The sequence below is a fragment of the Bos grunniens genome, chromosome 6, assembly GCF_055505025.1.
Source record: "Bos grunniens cultivar Pamir isolate PY7600 chromosome 6, Bosgru_T2T1.0, whole genome shotgun sequence".
Lineage (NCBI taxonomy): Eukaryota > Metazoa > Chordata > Mammalia > Artiodactyla > Bovidae > Bos > Bos grunniens.
Window position 1 is genome coordinate 93,155,133 of NC_141170.1, and position 22,820 is coordinate 93,177,952.

The window sequence follows — 22,820 nt, forward strand, 5'->3', positions numbered from 1 at the left end:
AGGATTAACAAGTGGGTACCATAGGCTTTCACAAGTTCAAAACGATTAAATATTTCGGGGTTGCAGACTTAAGCCATGGTAGTTAATAGAAAAGTTCTCGTTCAAAAATACTTTTGCAAAAACATACATCTATATGTGTATGTGCATAGAAAATCCATTGCTTTGGATGTTTGTGCCATTTCTTAGTTACCCATTTTACATGCTGTGTCCACAGCTGCTTTATTCCCATCCCTAGACTTCAAGTTGCCATATTACTTTTTAGCTACCTTATGGCTCATTTTCAGTTAACTACAGTTGCAATGATAATAATTAAGATCTTTTAACCAATAAACTTCTTTCTTGAGTAAAAATTAGACTTTTTGGAATATGATTCTAAGAATAGTTCAGTTTTCAGATTTAGTATTCAAACTTCACATTTATCACATGTAGTGTGAAAATGTAGTATAAAAACACTTCCCTTCACCTTAAACGTGTGATATTTACCTTAAAAAATTTCCTTCATTTAGAATTTCTGGACCTTCTCCACTTATAAATCAGAGTGTATTCTTTTTCAAACTATAGTTTTTACTGTAGGGTTTTGCTACATTTCCTAAAGAGGAAAATACAGACAGTGGACATACAGGTAGACAATTTTGAGTACAATACACCATCACATATATGTTGAGGGGAAGTATAATAAGGTCCTTCTCAATGACTACGGCTAAAAGACTAAGGGTGGCAAAGACACAAAAAGTACAAGAAGTCAAAAGAAATACCATTCCTTAGTCTGAAAGGTGACATGATTCAACATGAGCAGAATGATTAAGAAGACTTTATTAGACTCAATTACACATATGATGGTTTATCTAGCTCTCACTTAAATTTTTAAAATTTGCTTGAAAAATGATTTCACATTGATTTTTATTTCTTTTGGAAAGCTCCCATGTGCAATTTATTGGTAGTACCTCTGAAGGACAGAATTATTGATGATGTTTGGCTGATGTTTCAGATGATAGAGGAGGCAGAAGACTGCCAGAAGTGAAGGTGTGTGTATGGTCTCAAAATGTCAGGATGGTACGGACACTGAAACCGAAAATAAAAGATAGAAATTGTTTTAGTGTTTAGATAATATACACTCTTCCATGGGAGAGTACAAAGAGCATTCAGTTTGTCTCTTTGAAAAGCTGTGTTTGTTTCCTGCTATTCCATTCCCATTCCTAATGCACTCAAGTCAAGTAAAAGGTCAGCTCATCTTTTCTTTCTGTTGTCTTTCTCCAACCTGAATCTCAATTATAACGTTCTGAGTGTGACTATCATTTAGGCTTCATTGTGTATTAGATTTTCAAAATATCATTTTTGAGAGTCTACATTCCTTATACAATAACAAATACAAAATAACAATTGATAATTACATGTAATAAGTTCATGCTATCTGTCACTCTGTAGAGCCTCATCATGTATTTAATCATTTAAACCTCTATTTAAACAACACTATGTGGCAGGTTCTAATATTATTTCCATTGTAGAGATGATAGATGCAGAGATTTAGAGAGACTTGTACCTTACTTTAAAACATACATCTAGTGTGGGCTCCTGGGATTTAAATCCAAATAGAAAGTTGCACAAATTACAAGATGATAGATAATGTGCCTAAAAGTGCTGATAATGTAATAAAGTTAAGACCATGCTAAAATTTTAACAGAGCTTAGATAAAGAAATGCTTAAGAAAACTTAAAAGTAGAAAAAAAGTTGATTTGTGTTTGGAGAGACTTTATTCTTTGGAAGATCAGAAATGTAACATTTTACTGGAACTAATGTCCTTTCTAAAAACCATCTTCTGATGGATAAATGGTTTAGAAAAAGATGATCTATGTATCTTAAAAAATTATTAGTATATATGTATATATGTGTGTGTATATATATACATATATATGAAAAAATGTATATAGATAATTTAGGAACTAAAGAACAATATAAAGAAGAAAGTAAAAATAACCTGTAATCCCACAACTTAGAAATAATCAATGTTAATATTTTCTTGAATTTTGATTATCTTTTTTCTAAACATATGTTAAGTTTTTATTGCTCTGATTGAAAACTTGGAACAGTATTATATATATAAGTTCTGTATTCTCTACTCTATAACCTAAAATTACATCAGGAGAATTTCCCAATTTAATGAAATCATTTCCTTTTAAATGGCTTAATTAATTTCTAGTAATGTTTGGAATTTATTTAATATTCTTTTAATGTTCAACTTTTAGGATGTTTCCAATTTTTGCTGTTATAGATAATAAACATGCTTAAAGATATGTTCATTTGCATATCTCATAATTTCTGTAGAATAGATTCTGAGAAATGTAACTGTTGGGACATAGGATCTACGTTTCTTTTTTTGAGGTTTCTTATACATATGACCAAACTGCTTTTTAGAAAGGATGTGATCTGGTACTGTTTGGATGCTAGTTTCTTTCCTTCTTCAATTATATTTATCAGACTAAGTGTCTAGTATATATTATGTGTATAGCTGCTCAAGAAATAGTGTTTAAAACCAAAAAACCTGATGAGCAGAAGTGTGAAGTCACAGAGAAAGCAGAGACTGTGGAACAAGAAGGTGGGAGTTAGGTAAAACTACCTATAACTAACTGTGTCTCATTTATAAATGCAAGTGATGAAATTCTTCTTTTTAGGTGTTTGTAAAAGATTAATATTAAAGGTAGAAAATGAAACTGACTTTGTTTTGTAAGTTTTGAAGAAAATGTAGATTTAAACATTTAAAATAGCATTTTGTACCCTTCCTCTTTGCAATAATTTTTATTTGTGAAAAATCCATTGTAGATGGAAAAATAAGAGTAAAAATAATAGTCAGCATTTTTTGAAAAAAGTAATATATGCATAGAAAATGATGCCTGTATAGCTCCACTGACTTCCATAATGAGTTTTTTGGATGTCTGGAATGTAATTTAAATTTGTAGCTATTAATAGTCAACCATTTTAAGTGGCCAGGCAGGGACTGGGATAACTCCATGTTATATGACTATATGTCTCTGATTCTTTTTCCTTGCAAAGCAGAGAATATTCTTGTGAAGATGGCAGAGGGTCTGATCATTCAGATTTGCTGTGACCAACATAATTTAGCTTCAGCAGAACAAGAAATACAAAGCATTTTAGTTTCTTGCAATATAATCTTATGTGTTCTACATGCAGAGACTGAACTGGGAATGGAAAACCAAGGCAATCCATCCTTGCCTTTCTCTCATCCTTCAACCTCTTTTTCTCTGTTAGTCAAACCCCACCAAAACTTAAAATCTACCTCATTCCAGAGCGAAGCAGGTCAAATCCTTCATTTATTTTTTCAAGTGGTAAAACATGGGTAATTAACTGATCCAGTGAAAACTTCTTAGCCATGAAATCAGTCACAAGTTTGGGGACAGATTCTTTACTTTTGAAGCCTGAAAAGAAAGTGACATCAATGTTAGATTCATCCAGATATAAGCAGAGGTTTAGAGACAAGACTTTCTACATAAAATTTAAATGAAAGTTTATAAAGTGTCCACAGACTACTGTTGCTGAGGTTAATAAGAGTGTATGTTTCAATATCTTTTTGAAGTGATTTGACTTTTAAAAAAATCTCCCCGCCCAACAAACCAGAGCCTTTGGTTATTAGTTCCCTCATAGAGAAGTTATAGTGTAGATGGTTGTTCTCAGAGTCAAGAAGAGATTCAGTAGTTGTCGACATCTGGGCAGTGAGTGCAGACATAAATTGTTGCTATGGGTTTCCTGGATCCTCCTAGGCATCTCAGTGCATTATGCAGTCACCAGTGTCAAAAGAGATGATGCTGAAAGATCCTAGTCAGTTTATGGGGACACCACTAAAGTCTACCTTGGGACTTTTTGGGTACATTAGTTCCACATCTAGTTGATTTGGAGCCTCTAGATACAAAGGAATCTTAGTGTATTTTTAACTACATTGCATTTTAAACCCTTGCCTTGTCACTTGCAAAAGGGAAGAATTCCTGACCTTAGTAAGAATTTAGCGCTCAAGCCTAACTGCTGCTGCTGCTAAGTCGCTTCAGTCGTGTCAGACTCTGTGCGACCCCATAGACAGCAGCCCACTAGGCTCCTCTGTCCCTGGGATTCTCCAGGCAAGAATACTGGAGTAGGTTGCCACGTACCACCAAAAATAGCTCCTTTCCAGGTACGTCCAGTCAACAGCAACATGGGGTTCACAGAGATATTTTGGGCATGAGGAGATACTCCTACAATGACGCTTACACCATATGCTTCTTGACAGCACAGCAAGGCAGACATCTGGAATAAAATTAATATGTAGCATCATTAAAGTGGATTCTCTGGTAGTCCCCATTTGTGAAACACAGTATCATGTGCTATGGATCTAGTTAAATTGTGAGTGTGTGGCTGGAAGAGATTGGCTTTTTCTTCACTTCCCATTATTTCCTAAAGCCACTACATGTGGCTTTAGAAGATGCCCAGAAAATATTTTGAATGAAACGGTAGATGAATGAAATTGTATGTTTTATGTACATAAATCTTCTTTAGAAAATAATAAAGATGAAAATACCATTACACATATATAATCTGATTCTTCAAATAAAGGTAACGTTTATCATCATGTGACCCCAGAGCAATCTGAAATGGTTAGTTCATTTAATTATTAAGTAGATATCTTGCACTAAGTACTTTGAACCAGGTATTTTGATGGTGAACCAGATATATGGTCAGTTATATCATCAATATTTCTCTCTTCTCCTCTTGATGGTCTTCCTTTTTAATGGATCCATATTTCTACTGCCCATTTAAATGGGCACCTTTTTCCTAATTTATATACATTTACCCTAAAGACCATCTCCAAGAAAAAGAAATGCAAAAAGGCAAAATGGCTGTCTGAGGAGGCCTTACAAATAGCTGTGTAAAGAAGAGAAATGAAAAGCAAAGGAGAAAAGGAAAGATATAAACATATGATCAATGCAAAGACATAGAGGAAAACAATAGAATGGGAAAGACTAGAGTTCTCTTCAAGAATTTTAGAGATACCAAAGGAATATTTCATGCAAAGATGGGCTCAATAAAGAACAGAAATGATATGGACCTAACAGAAGTAGAAGATATTAAGAAGAGGTGGCAAGAATACACAGAAGAACTGTACAAAAAAAAATCTTCATGACCCAGATAATCACGATGGTGTAATCACTCACCTAGAGCCAGACATCCTGGAATGTGAAGTCAAGTGGGACTTAAGAAGCATCCCTATGAACAAAGCTAGTGGAAGTGATGGAATCTGGTTGAGCTATTTCAAATCCTAAAAGATGATGCTGTGAAAGTGCTGCACTCAAGATATCAGCAAATTTGGAAAACTCAGCAGTGGCCACAGGACTGGAAAAGGTCCGTTTTCATTCCAATCCCAAAGAAAGGCAATGCCAAAGAATGCTCAAACTACCGCACAATTGCACTCATCTCACTCGCTAGTAAAGTAATGCTCAAAATTCTCCAAGCCAGGCTTCAGCAATACGTGAACTGTGAACTTCCAGATGTTCAAGCTGCTTTTAGAAAAGGCAGAGGAACCAGAGATCAAATTGCTAGCATTTGCTGGATCACGGAAAAAGCAAGAGAGTTCCAGAAAAACATCTGTTTCTGCTTATTGACTATGGCAAAGCCTTTGACTGTGTAGATCACATCAAACTGTGGAAAATTCTGAAAGAGATGGGAATACCAGACCACCTGACCTGACTCTTGAGAAACCTGTATGCATGTCAGGAAGCAACAGTTAGAACTGGACATGGAACAACAGACTGGCTCCAGATAGGAAAGGGAGTACATCAAGGCTGTATATTGTCACCCTGCTTATTTAACTTATATGCAGAGTACATTGGAGAAGGCAATGGCAACCCATTCCAGTACTCTTGCCTGGAAAATCCCGTGGACAGAGGAGCCTGGTAGGCTGCTGTCTATGGGGTCACATAGAGTCGGACACAACTGAGTGACTTCACTTTCACTATTCACTTTTCATGCATTGGAGAAGGAAATGGCAACCCACTCCAGTGTTCTTGCCTGGAGAATCCCAGGGATGGCGTAGCCTGGTGGGCTGCCGTCTCTGGGTTTGCACAGAGTCGGACACGACTGAAGCGCCTTAGCAGCAGCAGCAGCAGCAGCAGCAGAGTACATTATGAGAAACGCTGGGCTGGAAGAAGCATAAGGTATCAAGATTGCCAGGAGAAATATCAATAACCTCAGATAAGCAGATGACACCACCCTTATGGCAGAAAGTGAAGAGGAACTAAAGAGCCTCTTGATGAAAGTGAAAGAGGAGAGTGAAAAAGTTGGCTTAAAGCTCAACATTCAGAAAACTAAGATCATGGCATTTGGTCCTGTCACTTCATGGCAAATAGATGAGGAAACAGTGAAAACAGTGTCAGACTTTATTTTTTTGGGCTCCAAAATCACTGCAGATGGTGATTGCAGCCATGAAATTAAAAGACGCTTACTCCTTGAAAGGAAAGTTATGACCAACGTAGACAGCATATTAAAAAGCAGAGACATTACTTTGTCAACAAAGGTCCATCTCGTCAAGGCTATGGTTTTTCCAGTAGTCATGTATGGATGTGAGAGTTGGACTGTGAAGAAAGCTGAGTGCAGAAGAATTGACGCTTTTGAACTGTGGTGTTGGAGAAGACTCTTGAGAGTCCCTTAGACTGAAAGGAGATCCAACCAGTCCATCCTAAAGGAGATGAGTCCTGGGTGTTCACTTGGAAGGACTGATGTTGAAGCTGAAACTCCAATACTTTAGGGCCACCTGATACGAAGAGCTGACTCATTTGAAAAGACCCTGAATCTGGGAAAGATTGAAGGCAGGAGGAGAAGGGCATGACAGAGGATGAGATGGCTGGATGGCATCACTATCTCAGTGGATATGAGTTTGGGTGAACACCAGGAGTTGGTGATGGACAGGGAGGCCTGGTGTGCTGCAGTCATGGGGTTGCCAAGAGTTGGACATGACTGAGCACTGAACTGAACTCCCGTTTTTTTGAAGTATGATTGACAAAAATCGTTTATTTTTAGGTTGTACGCCATGAGTTTTTAGGATGTATAGTGTGATGATTTAATATACATATGCCATGTGAAATAATTACCACAATTAAGTGAACACATTTATAATCTCACACAGTTACTAGTTTTTTTTGCAGTGAGACCATTTAAGATCTTCCTTCTCAGCAAATTGGAGTTATATAAAACAGTATTATTAACAGTATTATTAACTATAGTTAATAATACTATAGTAACCATGCTGTACATGGATGTCTCCAGAACTTGCTCATAACTGAGAGTTTGTACCGTCTGACATCTACCCATTATTCCTCCCCTACTTCCTCCAGCCCCTGGCCACCACTGTTCTACTCAATGGTTCTAAGAATTTGAATTTTTTTAGACTTCACATATAGGAAAGATCATACAATAATTGTCCTTCTGTGTCTGGCTTATTTCACTTTGCATAATGTCCTCCAGATTTTTCCAAGTTTTTGCAAATGTCAGTACTTCTTTTCTATGGCTGAATAATATTCATTCATATATATACATATATACAGTTCACAAATGTATATTATACACACACACACACCTCACAATTTCTCTATCTATTCATCCATATGGACATTTAGGTTGTTTCCATATCTTGGCTATTATGAATAATGCTGCAATGAGCATGGGGATGCACATGTCTAAGATAGTGAGTTTATTTTCTTTGTATATATTTCCAGAAGTGGGATTGCTGGATCACATGATAAAAGATCTATCTTAAATCTTTTGAGGAGCATTTACACTGCTTTTCATAATGGCTGTTTTATATTCCCACCAACCGTGCACAAAATTCCCTTTTTTCCACACCCTCTTCAACACTTGCTATTGCTTTTTTTTTTTTTATAATATTCATTTGAAGAGGTATGAGGTAATAATCCCTTTGTGATTTTGATCTGCTTTGCCTTCTAATTAATGATGTTTAATTCAGTTCAGTTGCTCAGTTGTTTCTGACTCTTTGTGACCCCATGGACTGCAGCATGCCAATCCATCACCAACTCCCGGAGCCTACTCAAACTCATGTCTATTGAGTCGGTGATGCCATCCAACCATCTCATCCTCTGTCGTCCCCTTCTCCTCCTGCCTTCAATCTTTCCCAGCATCAGGGTCTTTTCTAATGAGTCGGTTCTTCACATCAGCTTCAGCATCAGTCCTTCCAATGAATATTCAGGACTGATTTCCTTTAGGATGGAGTGGTTGGATCTCCTTGTACTCCAAGAGACTCTCAAGAGTCTTCTCCAACGTCACAGTTCAAAAGCATCTATTCTTCGTCGCTCAGCTTTCTTTATAGTCCCACTCTCACATCCATACATGACTACTGGAAAAACCATAGCTTTGACTAGATGGACCTTTGTTGGCAAAGTAATGTCTCTGCTTTTTAAGAAGCTGTCTAGGTTGGTCATAGCTTTTCTTCCAAGGAGCAAGCTGTTGGCCAAAAAAGCCATATAGCTGTTGGTGAAAATGGGCATATTTTAAATGTGCTTTGACCTTCTGTGAGCTTTTATTTATTTTTACTCTGTAACTTAAAAAGAAAGCCTTTTCCCTCCAGTCAGGTTTTTAGACATGTGTGTAGTAAGAAAGTTGTTTAGGAAAACACCCCCCACCCTAGAAATATATAGTAGTTGACCCTTTGATTTTGGAGTATGACACTTGGACGATCAGAGAACCTCAGGACATGTGGCTATCAGATACTTAAAATAATCCAATTCCACAAGAGAAAATGGAGGAAAAACCATATTAAAAATGGCATAAGGAGCAAGTGACAGCCTTGGAAAGCGACAGCCTTGGAACATCAGTCGTCTATGGAATAACTGTTCCTGGTCAAGGCTGCAAAGAGCTTTACTCTTAAGGTGCTGCTTCCTGTTAGCAGCACTGCTGGGACTTACTGGAGAACCTAAAGAGAGTGATTGTGTTGGTCTCTGGGGGTTTATTCACTAGGATTCTAGAGAACTCTGCTTAGGGCGAATGTAGCTAGAGATGTGTTCTCTGTTGCAATTGATGATATCTGTAATTATTTGAAAGTAGTATCATGTATGGGGTTTCCCTGATGGTCACACAGTAAAGAAAGCCTGCAGTGCAGGAGACCTGGGTTCGATCCTTGGGTTGGGAAGATCCCCTGGAGGAGGGAAATATCATGTATATTTTAAAGATGATGTAAGTTTTGCACAGTTGGAAATGGTACTTCCTTTTGACAACACCAGATAACATTTATTAAGAGCTTACCACTGACAGGTGGCAGTTGCTAAATATATTACATGTGTCATCTCATGTAATCCGCAAACAACACTACAAGATACATATCACTTAAAATTTTTTGGTGGGAAAACCTGTTGACCTTTTAAATTATTCAGTTCAGCACACAGATTTGGATGCTTTTTATGTACCAGGCACTGTGCTGTCTGCTGTGATAAATGGGGCATATTTTCTGTTAATAAAATGATAAGGAGCCTAAAGTTTCTCATTGGTTTTTTTTTTTTTTTTGGTCCAAGTATGGTCTTGAAAAAAGAGAATTCATTAAAACATACAAATATTGTTAAATCATTTTTTGTTAAGAATGTGTTGAAAAATCAAACTTGCCAACTTGAGAACAGAATTTATATTCTTTATATGTACTTGAGTTTGAATTTTTAAAACTAAAAATTAAATTTATGATGGCTCAGTAAACCCCCCCTCCCTCTCTAAACAGGACATGATACTCGTACTCGTGACAGGTTTTTTTTTTTTGTTTGTTTGTTTGTTTTTGACTGATGGAATGAGATTCCTCATCATAATAAATTAAGCAACCCAGGTAACAAATAGGAAATGGAAAATCATCATAGTTTTAAAAATATTCTTTCTATATAATGCTTATATTCTGCCACATTAAAGAAAACTCTAGAATGCAGAAGCTTATGTCTTGACACATTTCAAAATACATACCATGGTGTCAAGCCGACCGATGACTTCAAATGAAAAATCTACACCTCCACCACTCACTTCTTTCAGCACCTCCTCGATGGGTTTCTCGTAGTCCTGAGGGTTGATGCACTCCGTGGCACCCACCTGTTTGGCCCTTGCAAATTTGTCTTTGTTGATGTCCACTGCAATGATCCTGGCTGCTCCAGCTGCTTTGCAGCCCATGATAACAGACAGGCCAACTCCTCCAAGGCCAAACACGGCACAGGTGGAGCCCTGGGTGACCTGTGTTTTCAGAAAATGTGAAAATGGATTAAGTAATGATTGTTAAGGGCTTTCCAGGTGCCTCAGTGGTAAAGAATCCACCTGCCAATGCAAGAGATGCGGGTGCAATCCCTGGGTCAGAAGATCTCCTGGAGAAGGAAATGGCAACCCACTCCAGTATTCTTGCCTGGGAAATCCCATGGACAGAGGAGCCTGGTGGGCTACAGTCCATGGGCTAACAAAGAATTGGACATGACTTAGCAACTCAACAACCACCACCACCAACAACAATTGTTAGAAAGGGCCTAAATTGTATAAAGCGCCATGCTTTGTTTTTTTCAGAAGTTACTCAAATTATGTCCAACCTTTTGTAAAAACCTCTTTTGACTTTAGCTACCTCACACTTGAAATGACGGGTTTGAATTAGATTAGTGTTTCTCTAATGTTCCTGGACATTAGACTCACCTGCTGCTGCTGCTGCTGCTGCTAAGGCGCTTCAGTCGTGTCCGACCCTGTGCAACCCCATAGACGGGTGGCCATCAGGCTCCCCCATCCCTGGGATTCTCCAGGCAAGAACACTGGAGTGGGTTGCCATTTCCTTCTCCAATGCATGAAAGTGAAAAGTGAAAGTGAAGTCACTCAGTCGTGTCTGACTCTTAGCGACCTCATGGACTTCAGCCTACCAGGCTCCTCCGCCCATGGGATTTTCCAGGCGAGAGTACTGGAGTGGGGTGCCATTGCCTTCTCCGTTAGACTCACCTAGGAAGCTTTAAAAAAAATCTCAATACCCAGGTCACAGCCCATAAGCAATTAAATCAGACTCTGTGCCGGTAAGTGGAAAAAGATATGCAACCCACTCCAGTATTCTTGCCTGGGAATTCCCATGGACAGAGGAGCCTGGTAAGCTTCAGTCCATAGGATCACAGAGGGTAGGACACGACTTAGCAACTAAACAACGACAACAACTCTGCAGGCAAGACCAAGTCTCCAAGTGACTCCAGCGGGAAACCCAGGCTGGGAGCCAGTGGACTGGATGACCATTGAGCTCTAGATGCTAGTGACTCCCCTCTTGAAGAAAATCTAGTGCCTCAAATCTGTTGATGCCAGCTTCAGTCCATCACACATACACAAACACAATTCTAGGGAAATTAATAATAAATGGAAGAGAGGAGACTGAGAAAATAATCCAACTGAACCCTCAATAATTAACACCTTGGTTCAAAAACTTTCAGTAGTCATGATGTATAATGAGAGCAGAAAGAAGCTGTGAAGTAGAGAAGAGTTATCCCCAGCTTAAGCAAACTTAACAACAGGGGAAATTTAACAGGTAATTTTAAGATAATACAGCTTGAGATCAATGTGTTCTTAATGGGTCTTTATCTCTGCTTTAAAAAATACACAAATGAAAAATAATGCAATGAAAAGCTGGTTTATATTTTAATAATGGATGAAATCCATTATCACAAGTACCCTTGGCTTCCACTCTGTGCGCAGGTTCAATTAGACAATCTGTTCAGATGATGCAATTGCACAAGGGACTTAGTGCTAAGGTCACAGAAATTTGGAAAACACGCACTCACAATAGCTTAACTTACCTAAGGGACTGTTTAATAAACCTAGTCTGTTATAGTCAGACTTCACTGTGGATAAAATGTTCCTCCTGTACCAAGAAAACATTCTGTGGGGGTACAACACCACTTTTTTACCTTAGAAAAAGATGAGGCTTGTGATTGTGATTTAAAAGTGTTGGTAAATATCTACTGTGGTTTGTCATTCAGCAGGAGTTTTGAGGAGGCTAGTCGCAGTTGTCATGTTAACTACCTGTAAGATGTAGGGCAAATGGCTTTATGTCTCTGGGTGTCAGTCCATAAAACAAAAGGATACTACTAGATTTCCAACCTTTTAGGAAGAGAAGACTTTAAAGAATTTCTCCTTAAAACCTGCCACATTGAAGTTTGGGTGTGTGTGTGTGTTCATGGCTGGGGAGGAAGTATAGCAGTGGAATAAATGCTTCATGCATCATCGAAGCCTTATTGCTTTCCTCGTAGAGATACAGGGAGTGGGCATGTTGGTGACCCTCAGTTTGGAGGTATATCAGGATATCAGGTCAGGCTCTGGAATCTCCTGTTGATCCTAATTCTGGGAGTAGAGGATCCATGAACTAAACTCATAGTCAGCCCCTTCATTTTGTTTACTTTTGCTTCCTCAAAACTTAGCAGAACCTATTGTTCATGGCTCATGTAGGCACTAAATGAATGATAAAATGAACTCCTAGGTCTAAAACTTAGTAATACCACAAAGAACACGTACAGAAGAATAATTATGGAAAACACCTTTACTTGTTCTTAACTAATTATCAATAGCTTTTCATTTGTGGTAACAGATACATTTTCTAGGACATGCCCTGAATTCCTTCTGAGGGTATCTTCTACTTTTAATCAACATCCTCAATTCTGTGGAGCATAGCAATGCTATTATGGTAGAAGAGGGGAAAGCTTCCAATAAATGTGAAGAATGATCTCAGATTCCTGTGAGAAATTGCTTTGCTTTTAGCTCGTGACAGTCTGAGTGTAGCTGGTTTTATCACTCATTGTTATTCCTACCTTGGCAATTTTGACTGCAGACCCATAACCAGTAGAAAATCCGCAGCCAATGAGACAGACTTTCTCCAGTGGTGAGTCTGCATGGATCTTGGCCACTGACATCTCATCCACCACTGTGTACTGGGTGAAGGTGCTGGTGCCGAGGAAGTGGTGGATGGGCTTCCCCCTGCAGGTGAACCTGCAGGTACCATCATTAAGGGTCCCCTGAGGCTCCTTCAGCCTGGTCAGTGCAACACACAAACACAAGCGGGTATAAGACAGGAGCAAAACTAGCGTGCAGCTTCCTTCACTGCCAAGGAGAGTAACAGATACTCACTGGTGTTTCAGGCAAAGGTTGGCTTCTGGGTGTTTACAAACATTGCACTTTCCACACTGGGGAATAAAGAGTGGGATGACTTTATCACCTGGGGATGAGGATAAAACAGATTCTTCTTAAATTTCTACACAGGAATTAAGAAATTAAGTAAGAACTTAAAGCTTCAGTTCGGTCAGTTCAGTTGCTCAGTTGTGTCCAACTCTTTGCGACCCCATGAATCGCAGCACGCCAGGCCTCCCTGTCCATCACCAACTCCCGGAGTTCACTCAGACTCACATCCATGTCCATCGAGTCAGTGATGCCATCCAGCCATCTCATATCCTGTCGTTCCCTTCTCCTCCTGCTCCCAATCCCTCCCAGCATCAGAGTCTTTTCCAATGAGTCAACTCTTCGCATGAGGTGGCCAAAGTACTGGAGTTTCAACTTTAGCATCATTCCTTCCAAAGAAATCCCAGGGCTGATCTCCTACAGAATGGACTGGTTAACTTAAAGCTTATACATATGTATTAGAGGCACTTGACTTTGAGAAGTCTCCAAGAATAGGGTCCTGTCAGCATTATGTCTTGGTCATTGGCTGTCAGTATTGTTATCGGTTTGAGTTTATATATACTGAAGACGCCCAAAGAAATTGCAAATGTGGAAAACATGATTTTTAAAAGTAGTTCCACTGTGTTGATAGTTCTCTTTTATTGTGTGCCCTTTCTCTTAGGGATTTTATAGATATGATCTCATTTAATATTTAGTAATTAAACCTTAAATAGTCTTACTACTAATATAAGTATAAATATATATTTCAGTTGTGAGCAGTCTGCCATAGTTCCACTAGATAATCTGTTAATAGTTTATAGTAATAGTACAGTAATAGTAATAGTAATAATACAGTAAAAATAAGAACCTCAACATCCATTTCCTGGCTTTTCAAAGTGATTATCCTTATCTCTATTATGAAATGAATCCTTCTTTTAAAAAATTAATTCTTTTTTAAGGAAAACAAACAAAAAAAGGACAAGTAAGAATTTAAGACAGTCTTCTGAAAACCTCAACCGTCAATAATGAGTTAGATACTTTCTTTTAGGATAGGAACTGACTTTCAAATGTTTGTAGCTGATGATTTGTAGATAATTTATTTTTACTGGTGGAGGGAGCAGGGTGAAAAGTAGGGGTGTCATTTGTTATTAATAGATTTCTAACTAAAGGAAATATTAAGAGCTGAAACTCAAACCAGACAACTTATTTTATTGTTTTTGGTTTACAGGTCAATTAAATGTTTTGTAAGTCGGGAGGTCAAATCTACTAGCTAAAGTGATTTTTTAGAATTAAACATAATTTTTATTTTTAATCATCTATGCTACTTATCCAAAAGACTCAGAAAAATAACATTTAAGAGATTATATGCAATGATGGCATGGAAATTTTCTGTTTATTCACTGTTTACCTCTAAAAATATTTGTATTAATATATAATAATAGGATACAGTAAATATTCAAGAAAATTGGTAACCAGTCACGTTTAATCATCGTTTAAGGAAAAGTGGGGAAACAGTGGAAACAATGTCAGACTATTTTTTGGGCTCCAAAATCACTGCAGATGGTGACTGCGGCCATGAAATTAAAAGACGCTTACTCCTTGGAAGAAAAGTTATGACCAACCTAGATAGCATATTCAGAAGCAGAGACATTACTTTGCCAACAAAGGTCTGTCTAGTAGAGGCTTTGGTTTTTCCAGTGGTCATGTATGGATGTGAGAGTTGGACTGTGAAGAAGGCTGAGTGCTGAAGAATTGATGCTTTTGAACTGTGGTGTTGGAGAAGACTCTTGAGAGTCCCTTGGACTACAAGGAGATCCAACCAGTCCATTCTGAACCCTGGGATTTCTTTGGAGGGAATGATGCTGAAGCTGAAACTCCAGTACTTTGGCCACCTCATGTGAAGAGTTGACTCATTGGAAAAGACTCTGATGCTGGGAGGGATTGGGGGTAGGAGAAGAAGGGGATGACAGAGGATGAGATGGCTGGATGGCATCACTGACTCGATGGATGTGAGTCTGAGTGAACTCCGGGAGTTGGTGATGAATAGGGAGGCCTGGTGTGCTGTGATTCATGGGGTCGCAGAGTCGGACACGACTGAGCGACTTAACTGAACTGAAGGAAAAGTGGCCATATATTCAAAGGGGAAACCTGTGAATGGGCTCCACGTCCCACCTGAGAAGAGATTATGTTGATTCAGTCCAGAGCTCACAATCCCCACTGTGTGAAGTCAGCCCTGAACAGGTTCAAAACACTGATTATGTTTGTCCCCACTATGTCTAGACATGTTTTTTCTGTCTCATCAGTAGTTTTCTTTGGACCTGGTAGAAGACAGTGCTTGGCAACACTAACATGGGAATTAACTGATAATGAACTCTACCCTGGCAGACACTGGGTCTCTTTCAATCCTCATGTATTCCCAGGATCTAACGTGGTGCCTGACATCTAGTAGGTCCTCAAGAAATACTTGCTGATGTAGAGAATACAGTAGTGCATGGATGCATATATGCCTGAGTCAGGCAGGAAGCGGGTAAAGAAAGAGACCTCTGTCCCAGCTCAGCCTTAAATACGTCATCTCTCATTGCTTCAGTGTCATTATCCAGGCTACATCATCTTGGGGCCCTGAGCCAAGGCACATTTCCTAAGTGTGAATTCTGTACCTGGTCTTACTGTAGTCACCCCTTCTCCAACGCTCTCCACAATGCCGGCTCCCTCATGACCTAAGACCACAGGAAGACGTGTGACCAGAGATCCATTAACCACATGGTCATCTGAGCGACAGATTCCTGTGGCCACCATCTATAGGGTAAAGGGGGGTTGATTAGATTCAGATAAGACTATGACCCTCAGATTGACTTAACATACTCATTTTCCTGAATTTGCATTGAAGAATTTTAAAGCGTTTTGCTAATAATTCCTACACTTCCAAATACAGTTTCAAATTATACCTGAAGTTATTCAGCCTGGTAATACTCCACTTTCCTTTTATGCAGAGTAATCTGTGAAATAATTGTTTCTGAACTATTGAAGTCATATAATATGCAGCCTTTTTGATAGAAATAGAAAATGCAGATAAGAAAATAAAGTTACCTAAGTGCCACCACATAATGCTAATTGATTTTAAATGATATATATTCGTTTGCACTTTTTTTTGTTGTTGCTGTTGTTATTTAGTTGCTAAGTCGTATCTGACTCTTGGCGATTCCATGGACTGTAGTCCACCAGGCTCCTGTGTCCGTGGGATTTTCCAGGCAAGAATACTGGAGTGGGTTGCCATTTTCTTCTGCAGGAGATATTCCCAATGCAAGGATCGAACCCACGTTTCCTGTGTTGGCAGGCAGATTCTTTACTGCTGAGCCACCACATAAATTCTTCTTCGTTTCACTAGGATTATACTGTACATACTCTTTGGTCTCTTTTTAAAAAATTTAACAATTTTGATTTACAGCTTCCCTTGACAACAAATGTAATTCCACTATCTGGATGACTGTATTACAAGTGCTTTGGTTACTTTCATTGTTACATTCTGAAAAATTTAAACCTAAGATTAAATAGAAATGGAAAAAATTTTACCTTAATACGAACTTCATGGGCCTTAGGGGGTGCAACCTCCACCTCCTCAATGGAAAATGGTTTATTGAGCTCCCACAGCACAGCTGCTTTGCATTTTATTACCTGAAAATTGAGCAGAGAGATGACACCATTGTCCCCCTAGCCTCGAATTCAGGGAATGTGCCTTTAATCTTTTTACATGTACCATCTAGCCCCATGTCTGAAACTTAATATTGTTCCATGAACATGAACAACCTCTGATTTGCAAAAAGAATAATAGTGACTTTTTATAAAAATGTGTAAGGCAGTAACACAAGGAAAGAGAAACAGAATTAACTGTAGGGAGACATTGAGATAAAAATGTAATATATTCTTCTATGAAGAAAGATCATCATTGTTTTTCCCTCTGAAGGTTCTATTTCCTAATGTGGTTCTGAAATTGGTTGTTTATCCAAAGCTGTTGTCTTGTCCATGAAGTTCTAAATCACTATCATATTACTACCAGATTCAGTGTCTGTTGACATGAAATTCATTTCCCTCTTGCTCAATTCTCCACTTAAGCCAAAATGATTTGACTTTAGAATTCCTAAGCCTCCCAGCCTAGAATTTCTTTCTCTATTTGCCTGCTCTTTTGATTTCTCTCTCTATTTCTTCTATGGGCTCCTTGTTTGCATCACTCATTTGGAAGTTAGATTTGGCAGCTCTGTTTTGTTATATAATTTATGAATAGAAATTTCTTTCAGATTGGATTTGAGCCTAAAATTGTAGAGATTAAAACTACACACACACATAAACACACACACACATACACACACACACACACACTTAAAAATGGGAGAACTGTGTTTGACTTTCTAGCTAGCATAGCTTACCTACAGATGTTCTTACAAATAACAGTTAAGCATATATGTTTAGTGCTTGGGAATGTAACATAAGGGTTGTCCTCACTTTTGCAAAGCTGGTGTAATTGAGAGTTTTTTCTAAAGAGAATTAACAACATACTACAAACATGATAAAAATTCAATTGAAATTTATCTGATAATTTATTTTTACTATATATACACCAAATCCTTCCACTTTGCAAAGTGTTCATCATGGCCAATGCCACAAGAAATATAAGAGTGCTTGGATATAATACACTAATGGTAGAGAGGTATTGAATTTTGGGGTGCCAATGATGTAGCAGGCACAAGTGGCTGTGTTGGGTGAAATACGAGTTTGACTTTTAAACTTCACAGGGTAGTATTACTGAATCATTAGTCTTATTTTTCAGATGAAAAGCTTGAGGCTCAACTGACTCAATAGTTGAGAGTACTTTTCCCAAAGTTACAAACCTGGGTGTCTGAAGAATGAATACCATTTTATCTTTCACTACTTGATGATAGTAAAAGATTAACAAAAGATTAGAAGTTAGATAACAATAATAGCAGTGATTAATATTTAGTGAGTTATTTCTATGTACCAGGCACTATTTTAAATGCTTTCCAGTATTAGTTTATTAAATTCTCACAACCACCTTACAAAAGTAGGTATTATTACTATTGTCATTTAGCATTTGAAGAAAATATAATGCCAGAAGGTTAAACATAAGTGAAGTGTTATCATATAGCTAACAGTTATTGACATTGTACCTGAGGAGGGGGGATTGATTGCCTGTAATTCATAAATTTAATTAATGCATTTGGCCTACCCTTTTGATCTCTGAACTCTGAGTTTTGAAAAATTAAAATTTTCTTTTTCTTAAGTATTCTTCATTTGAAATGTAATATGCTACTGTAAATGCCAATCAGCAACGCATGAAAATAAAGTTAAAATAAGAAAACTGCCAACTGATCATCTGTATGGTTTCCAACCAGTCTTATTGATATAGGCCTGATATATATATAGGCCTGATATAGGCCACACTATACAGGCCTGCCATTATAGCAAGATATTATATTGCACAATTCACTCCTTACACAGCAAGCCTACTAGAAACAATTGCACAGGCTTTTGCCATTAAGCAGTTAAACAACATGAATTGATTGTATTGAACAACCACGTGTATTTCTCTGTACCTGTAAGCACATTGAACAAATAAACATGAGTCTGTGGAAGGCTTAGAACCAAATATATCTGTTCTCAGTGTAAATAGTGGTTCCAACAGTATCAGTATTATTATTATTTTTTTTTGTTTTGTAAAATCACGTTGGCTTTTGCATGAAGATAACATTTCTATGGGAATTCCCTAAATTGTGCCATAATAGGACACTTTAAAATCACAATTTGCATGTTGATTCTGGTTTGCTTTATCTTTAAATTTTTTTTGTTTTTTGATTGGAGTATAATTGCTTTACAGTGTTGTATTAGTTTCTGCTGTACAACTGTGAATCAGCTACACGTATACATATATCCTATCCCTCTTGAATCTCCCTCTTACTACGCATTTCCCCCCCCATCCCACCCATTTAGGTCACCACGGAGCACTGAGCTCGGCTTCCTGCGCTTTACGGCAGTGTCGCACCAGCTGTCTGTGTGGTGTCGCACCAGCTGTCTGTTTCACACACGATATGCGTCAGTATATGCGTCAGTGCTCCTCTCTCAAGTCACCCCACCCTCTCCCTCCCCTGCTGTGTCCACAAGTCCATTCTCAACGTCTGCATCTCAGTCGGTTTGCTTAGCCTTGATGATTCTAATGCTTTGAGGTCAATAAAAGTTTTGTCACATTTAACTTTCCTATATTCATAAAAAGAATGATTATGATCAAAGAGAATAACATTTATATTATAAAGAATAATATTAAGTTATATTATAAAGAATAACACATTTATATTATGATATCTTAATATAGACATAACTTCTTGATAAAAACATTTCATTTCTAACATTAGACTTGAAAATTACTCATGACTGGCTATAACTATTTCACATTTACTTAATATAGGAAATATAGATTTTAATATATATAGATGCTCTACATACTTCTTAAAGATATTTAGGTATTGCCCTTCTCAATTGTAGTTTAGTATACTTTGTATATTGAAGCATATATCTTAAGTTGTATTTCAGTATAAATTATTTCTAATTTATATATGAATTCTGTTATTCATTAAATAGTGTATCTCTATATATTGCATGGTTGATTCCCAGGTGGCTCAGTGGTAAAGGATCTGCCCACCAATTCAGGAGATGCAGGAGACATGGATTCAATTTCTGGGTCGGGAAGATCCCCTGGAGAAGGAAATGGCAAACCACGCCAATATTCTTGCCTGGGAATTTCCATGGACAGAGGAGCCTGGCAAGCTATAGTCCATGGGGTTGCAAAAGAGTCAGACACGACTGACCGACTAACACACAGGTTGCTGGCTGCCGGGGTCCAGCCCCGGTGGATCCAGGGAATTCGAAGCGGGGACGGCGTCGGCGAGGATCAGGAAACAATTGCTTAATTAAACGTTAATTAAGGATATAAAGAGTAATAGAATGAGGATAGCTCAGTGAGGAAATTTAGTGGAGAAAAGCGGCTGAAATAAGGATAGCTCAGTGAGGAAATTCAGTGGAGAAAAGAGGCTGAATAATTCAGCCAGAAGGTAAGAGAAAGAACGACATGGTGAGACCAAGTTTTGGTGAACAAGGCCCGCACTTTATTTTCCAAAGTAGTTTTTATACCTTAAGTTATGCATAGAGGATAATGGGGGAAGGGGTAGAGTCATGCAGCAAGCCAGGCTTTCTTCCTGCAAACTTATCATATGCAAAAGCTTAGGTGATTTGCATCATCTTCTGGCCCAGAGGCCTGTTTCTCTAAAGGTGATTATTCTAAAGTCAGGCGCCAGCCTCCAAAAAGCATTAGATAAAGTTGCATTCCTACAGAGCAAAGGTGTGGTGGGCTATAACAAGAAAAAGAATTAACTCAAGGGTCCCAGGTTACAAACATTAAAGCTACTACTTACACCAATTATATTAATCAATACACTGCCAGGGACACAGCAGATAAGGGATATGGAAACTTAGCAGCAAACATTGGCCCAACAAGTGAAAATCCTTTCACCAATACAATTTCTAATCAATCTTTTAACTGCTCAAAGGAATCTGTATTTAGACAGTTTAGAACATCTCATGCCTCTCACAGTTGGGAGGCTCTGAACAATCACGTGTGGCCGGAAAAACCTATTCAGGCAGGCTAGAGGATTTCCAAAGGAGTTTGTAGGTTAAACACTGTCACACCCAGGAATTATTAACTGGAGCTGTAAGCTAACTCTTTTTTTCAGAGAGAGGTAGTGGGGGACAGCCCCCCATAAAGTCAGAGGTGTAGGTGAAAGCACAAAGCAGAAAGTAGGCAGACTCTGGTTTTGGGGGTAGATGGGGGACTCCTGAGGCTTGATCCCGCCTTTGCGTATGCCGAGCCTCCTTCCTCATGACCTTTGTCATGGGCGGAGTTCCTCACACTGGCTATGGGCAGTGATAGAATTCCAGTTGAGCTATTCCAGATCCTGAAAGATGATGCTGTGGAAAGTGCTGCACTCAATATGCAATATGCACTCAAAATGCAATATGCACTCAAAATGCAATATGCTGGCTCCCGGCAGCTGGCCTCCTGAATAAAGGAAACTTTCCTTTCTAGCCAATGCTTGTCTCTCGAGCAGTCAAACATGAGTATTACATTAATTAGAATAATTCTAAAAAAAAAAAATTGCCTTACTTTTCCTGCTGTGCTCATGTTTCTTCTTTTCTCTGCTGGCAGGAGATGTGAATTACAGACTTACAGGCTCTTCCCTGTTCAAGTACATACAAGAGATAGATTGCACAGATTCTTATATGCTTGAACACCATCCTGTTACCCACATGTGATCTGGGATCTTTAAGCCCTGCCCATCAGCTTATTCTTAGACCTAGTAAAACCAACAGTAACAGGGCACTGAACCAGCACTCAAATATTAACTTTGTTTGCAATATGCTAATTTCAAATAACATCTTGACTTCATTAGTTAAATATTTTCTTACATGTACCTTTTTTTTTTTTTTTCTGGATTACATATTTCTCCTCTCTCATTCCCACATAGGATGTTCAGAGTTCTGTTTTCCCTTTGTATAAACTGAGCTCCGACTTCAAATCAACATAACACAGTTAGCAAGGAGGAGTAAGAAAGCAGCACAAAAGGCATAGGACAGAGAGAGCTACAAGCCCGAGCGATGTGTTTGCTCCAGCACGCTCCCACTCTTCACAACAGAGAAATCAGACACCAGTCAGTGACAGCAAAAGTGGCATTTCTGCTCCATACAGTATCAATCGAAACTGACTGAGACCCTCCCTGTTCCAGATATTCAAGTGGGTACTATGGGGTGACAGTGATGGATAAGAAATGACGTCTACCCGTGCGAAGAGGCAGTATGAGGCCGTGGTTATAGCATGACCTTGGAGTCGAGCCGACCCTGTCCTTACTAGCTGTATGAATTGGACTTGTTGTTAAACTGTCCTTGGCCTTAGTTTCCTTATCTATAAAATGAAGATGAAGAGTATTGTCACCTGGAAAGGTTGTTTGATGAACAAATGAGTTAATCTTTTTAAAGCACTTAGGGATCCTGACAAATAGGATGGCCTTTAATAAATATTAGCTACAATGATCATCCAAAAAGTAAACTCATAATCTATGGGGGGAAAAGGCACAGCAAACCAAGTCAGACGATCTGTAACATTCTATATCAGAGAGAGAGCATCCTGTCTGAAGAACTCAGAGGAGGCTTTGTAGACCTTTCAGTTAGAAACTAAATAATGATCATTTTGGCAATTATTCAAGAAAACTCACTGTGAACTTCCATTGTTATTTGTTCAGTGCAGTGAGTATGAGAAAGAGAATATGAGCTTGATTTTTAATAAATCTCAAGTCTTTTACCAACAATTGGAGGATATGGTTCATTCAACTACTTAATTAGACTTAGTCTGTCAACATATGTTAACAAACAGGGTATATTTCTCTAGAATTGTCAAGGGAACAACACCACTGTCTGTTGTCAAATTTACATATGCAGACATGGAAAGCCATACTACAGCTACACTGTCCACCCAGCAGAGAGGGTCGAAAGGTCTTCTGTCTCACTGTGGTCTTATAAACATTGATTAGACA

At 38.4% G+C, this 22,820-nt stretch overlaps 1 protein-coding gene across 2 annotated transcripts; it reads right to left on the reverse strand.

Annotated features, from left to right (window-relative positions):
* Positions 1 to 791: 791 nt before the first annotated feature.
* LOC147371013 (alcohol dehydrogenase E chain) lies at positions 792 to 21,483 on the reverse strand. Of its 2 annotated transcripts, XM_086406706.1 has the most exons (9): positions 21,398 to 21,483; positions 16,744 to 16,845; positions 15,831 to 15,969; positions 13,147 to 13,234; positions 12,831 to 13,050; positions 9,988 to 10,248; positions 4,155 to 4,290; positions 3,293 to 3,431; positions 792 to 1,062 (listed from the first exon to the last, which is right to left on the reverse strand). In XM_086406706.1, exons 1-9 carry the CDS (start codon positions 21,413 to 21,415, stop codon positions 1,038 to 1,040), a joined length of 1,128 nt encoding a protein of 375 aa, XP_086262832.1. In that variant the 5' UTR covers positions 21,416 to 21,483; the 3' UTR covers positions 792 to 1,037. The 2 variants fall into 2 exon arrangements, with proteins under 2 accessions (XP_086262832.1, XP_086262833.1); XM_086406707.1 differs by lacking the exons at positions 12,831 to 13,050; positions 13,147 to 13,234; positions 15,831 to 15,969.
* Between the last annotated feature and the right edge of the window lie 1,337 nt (positions 21,484 to 22,820).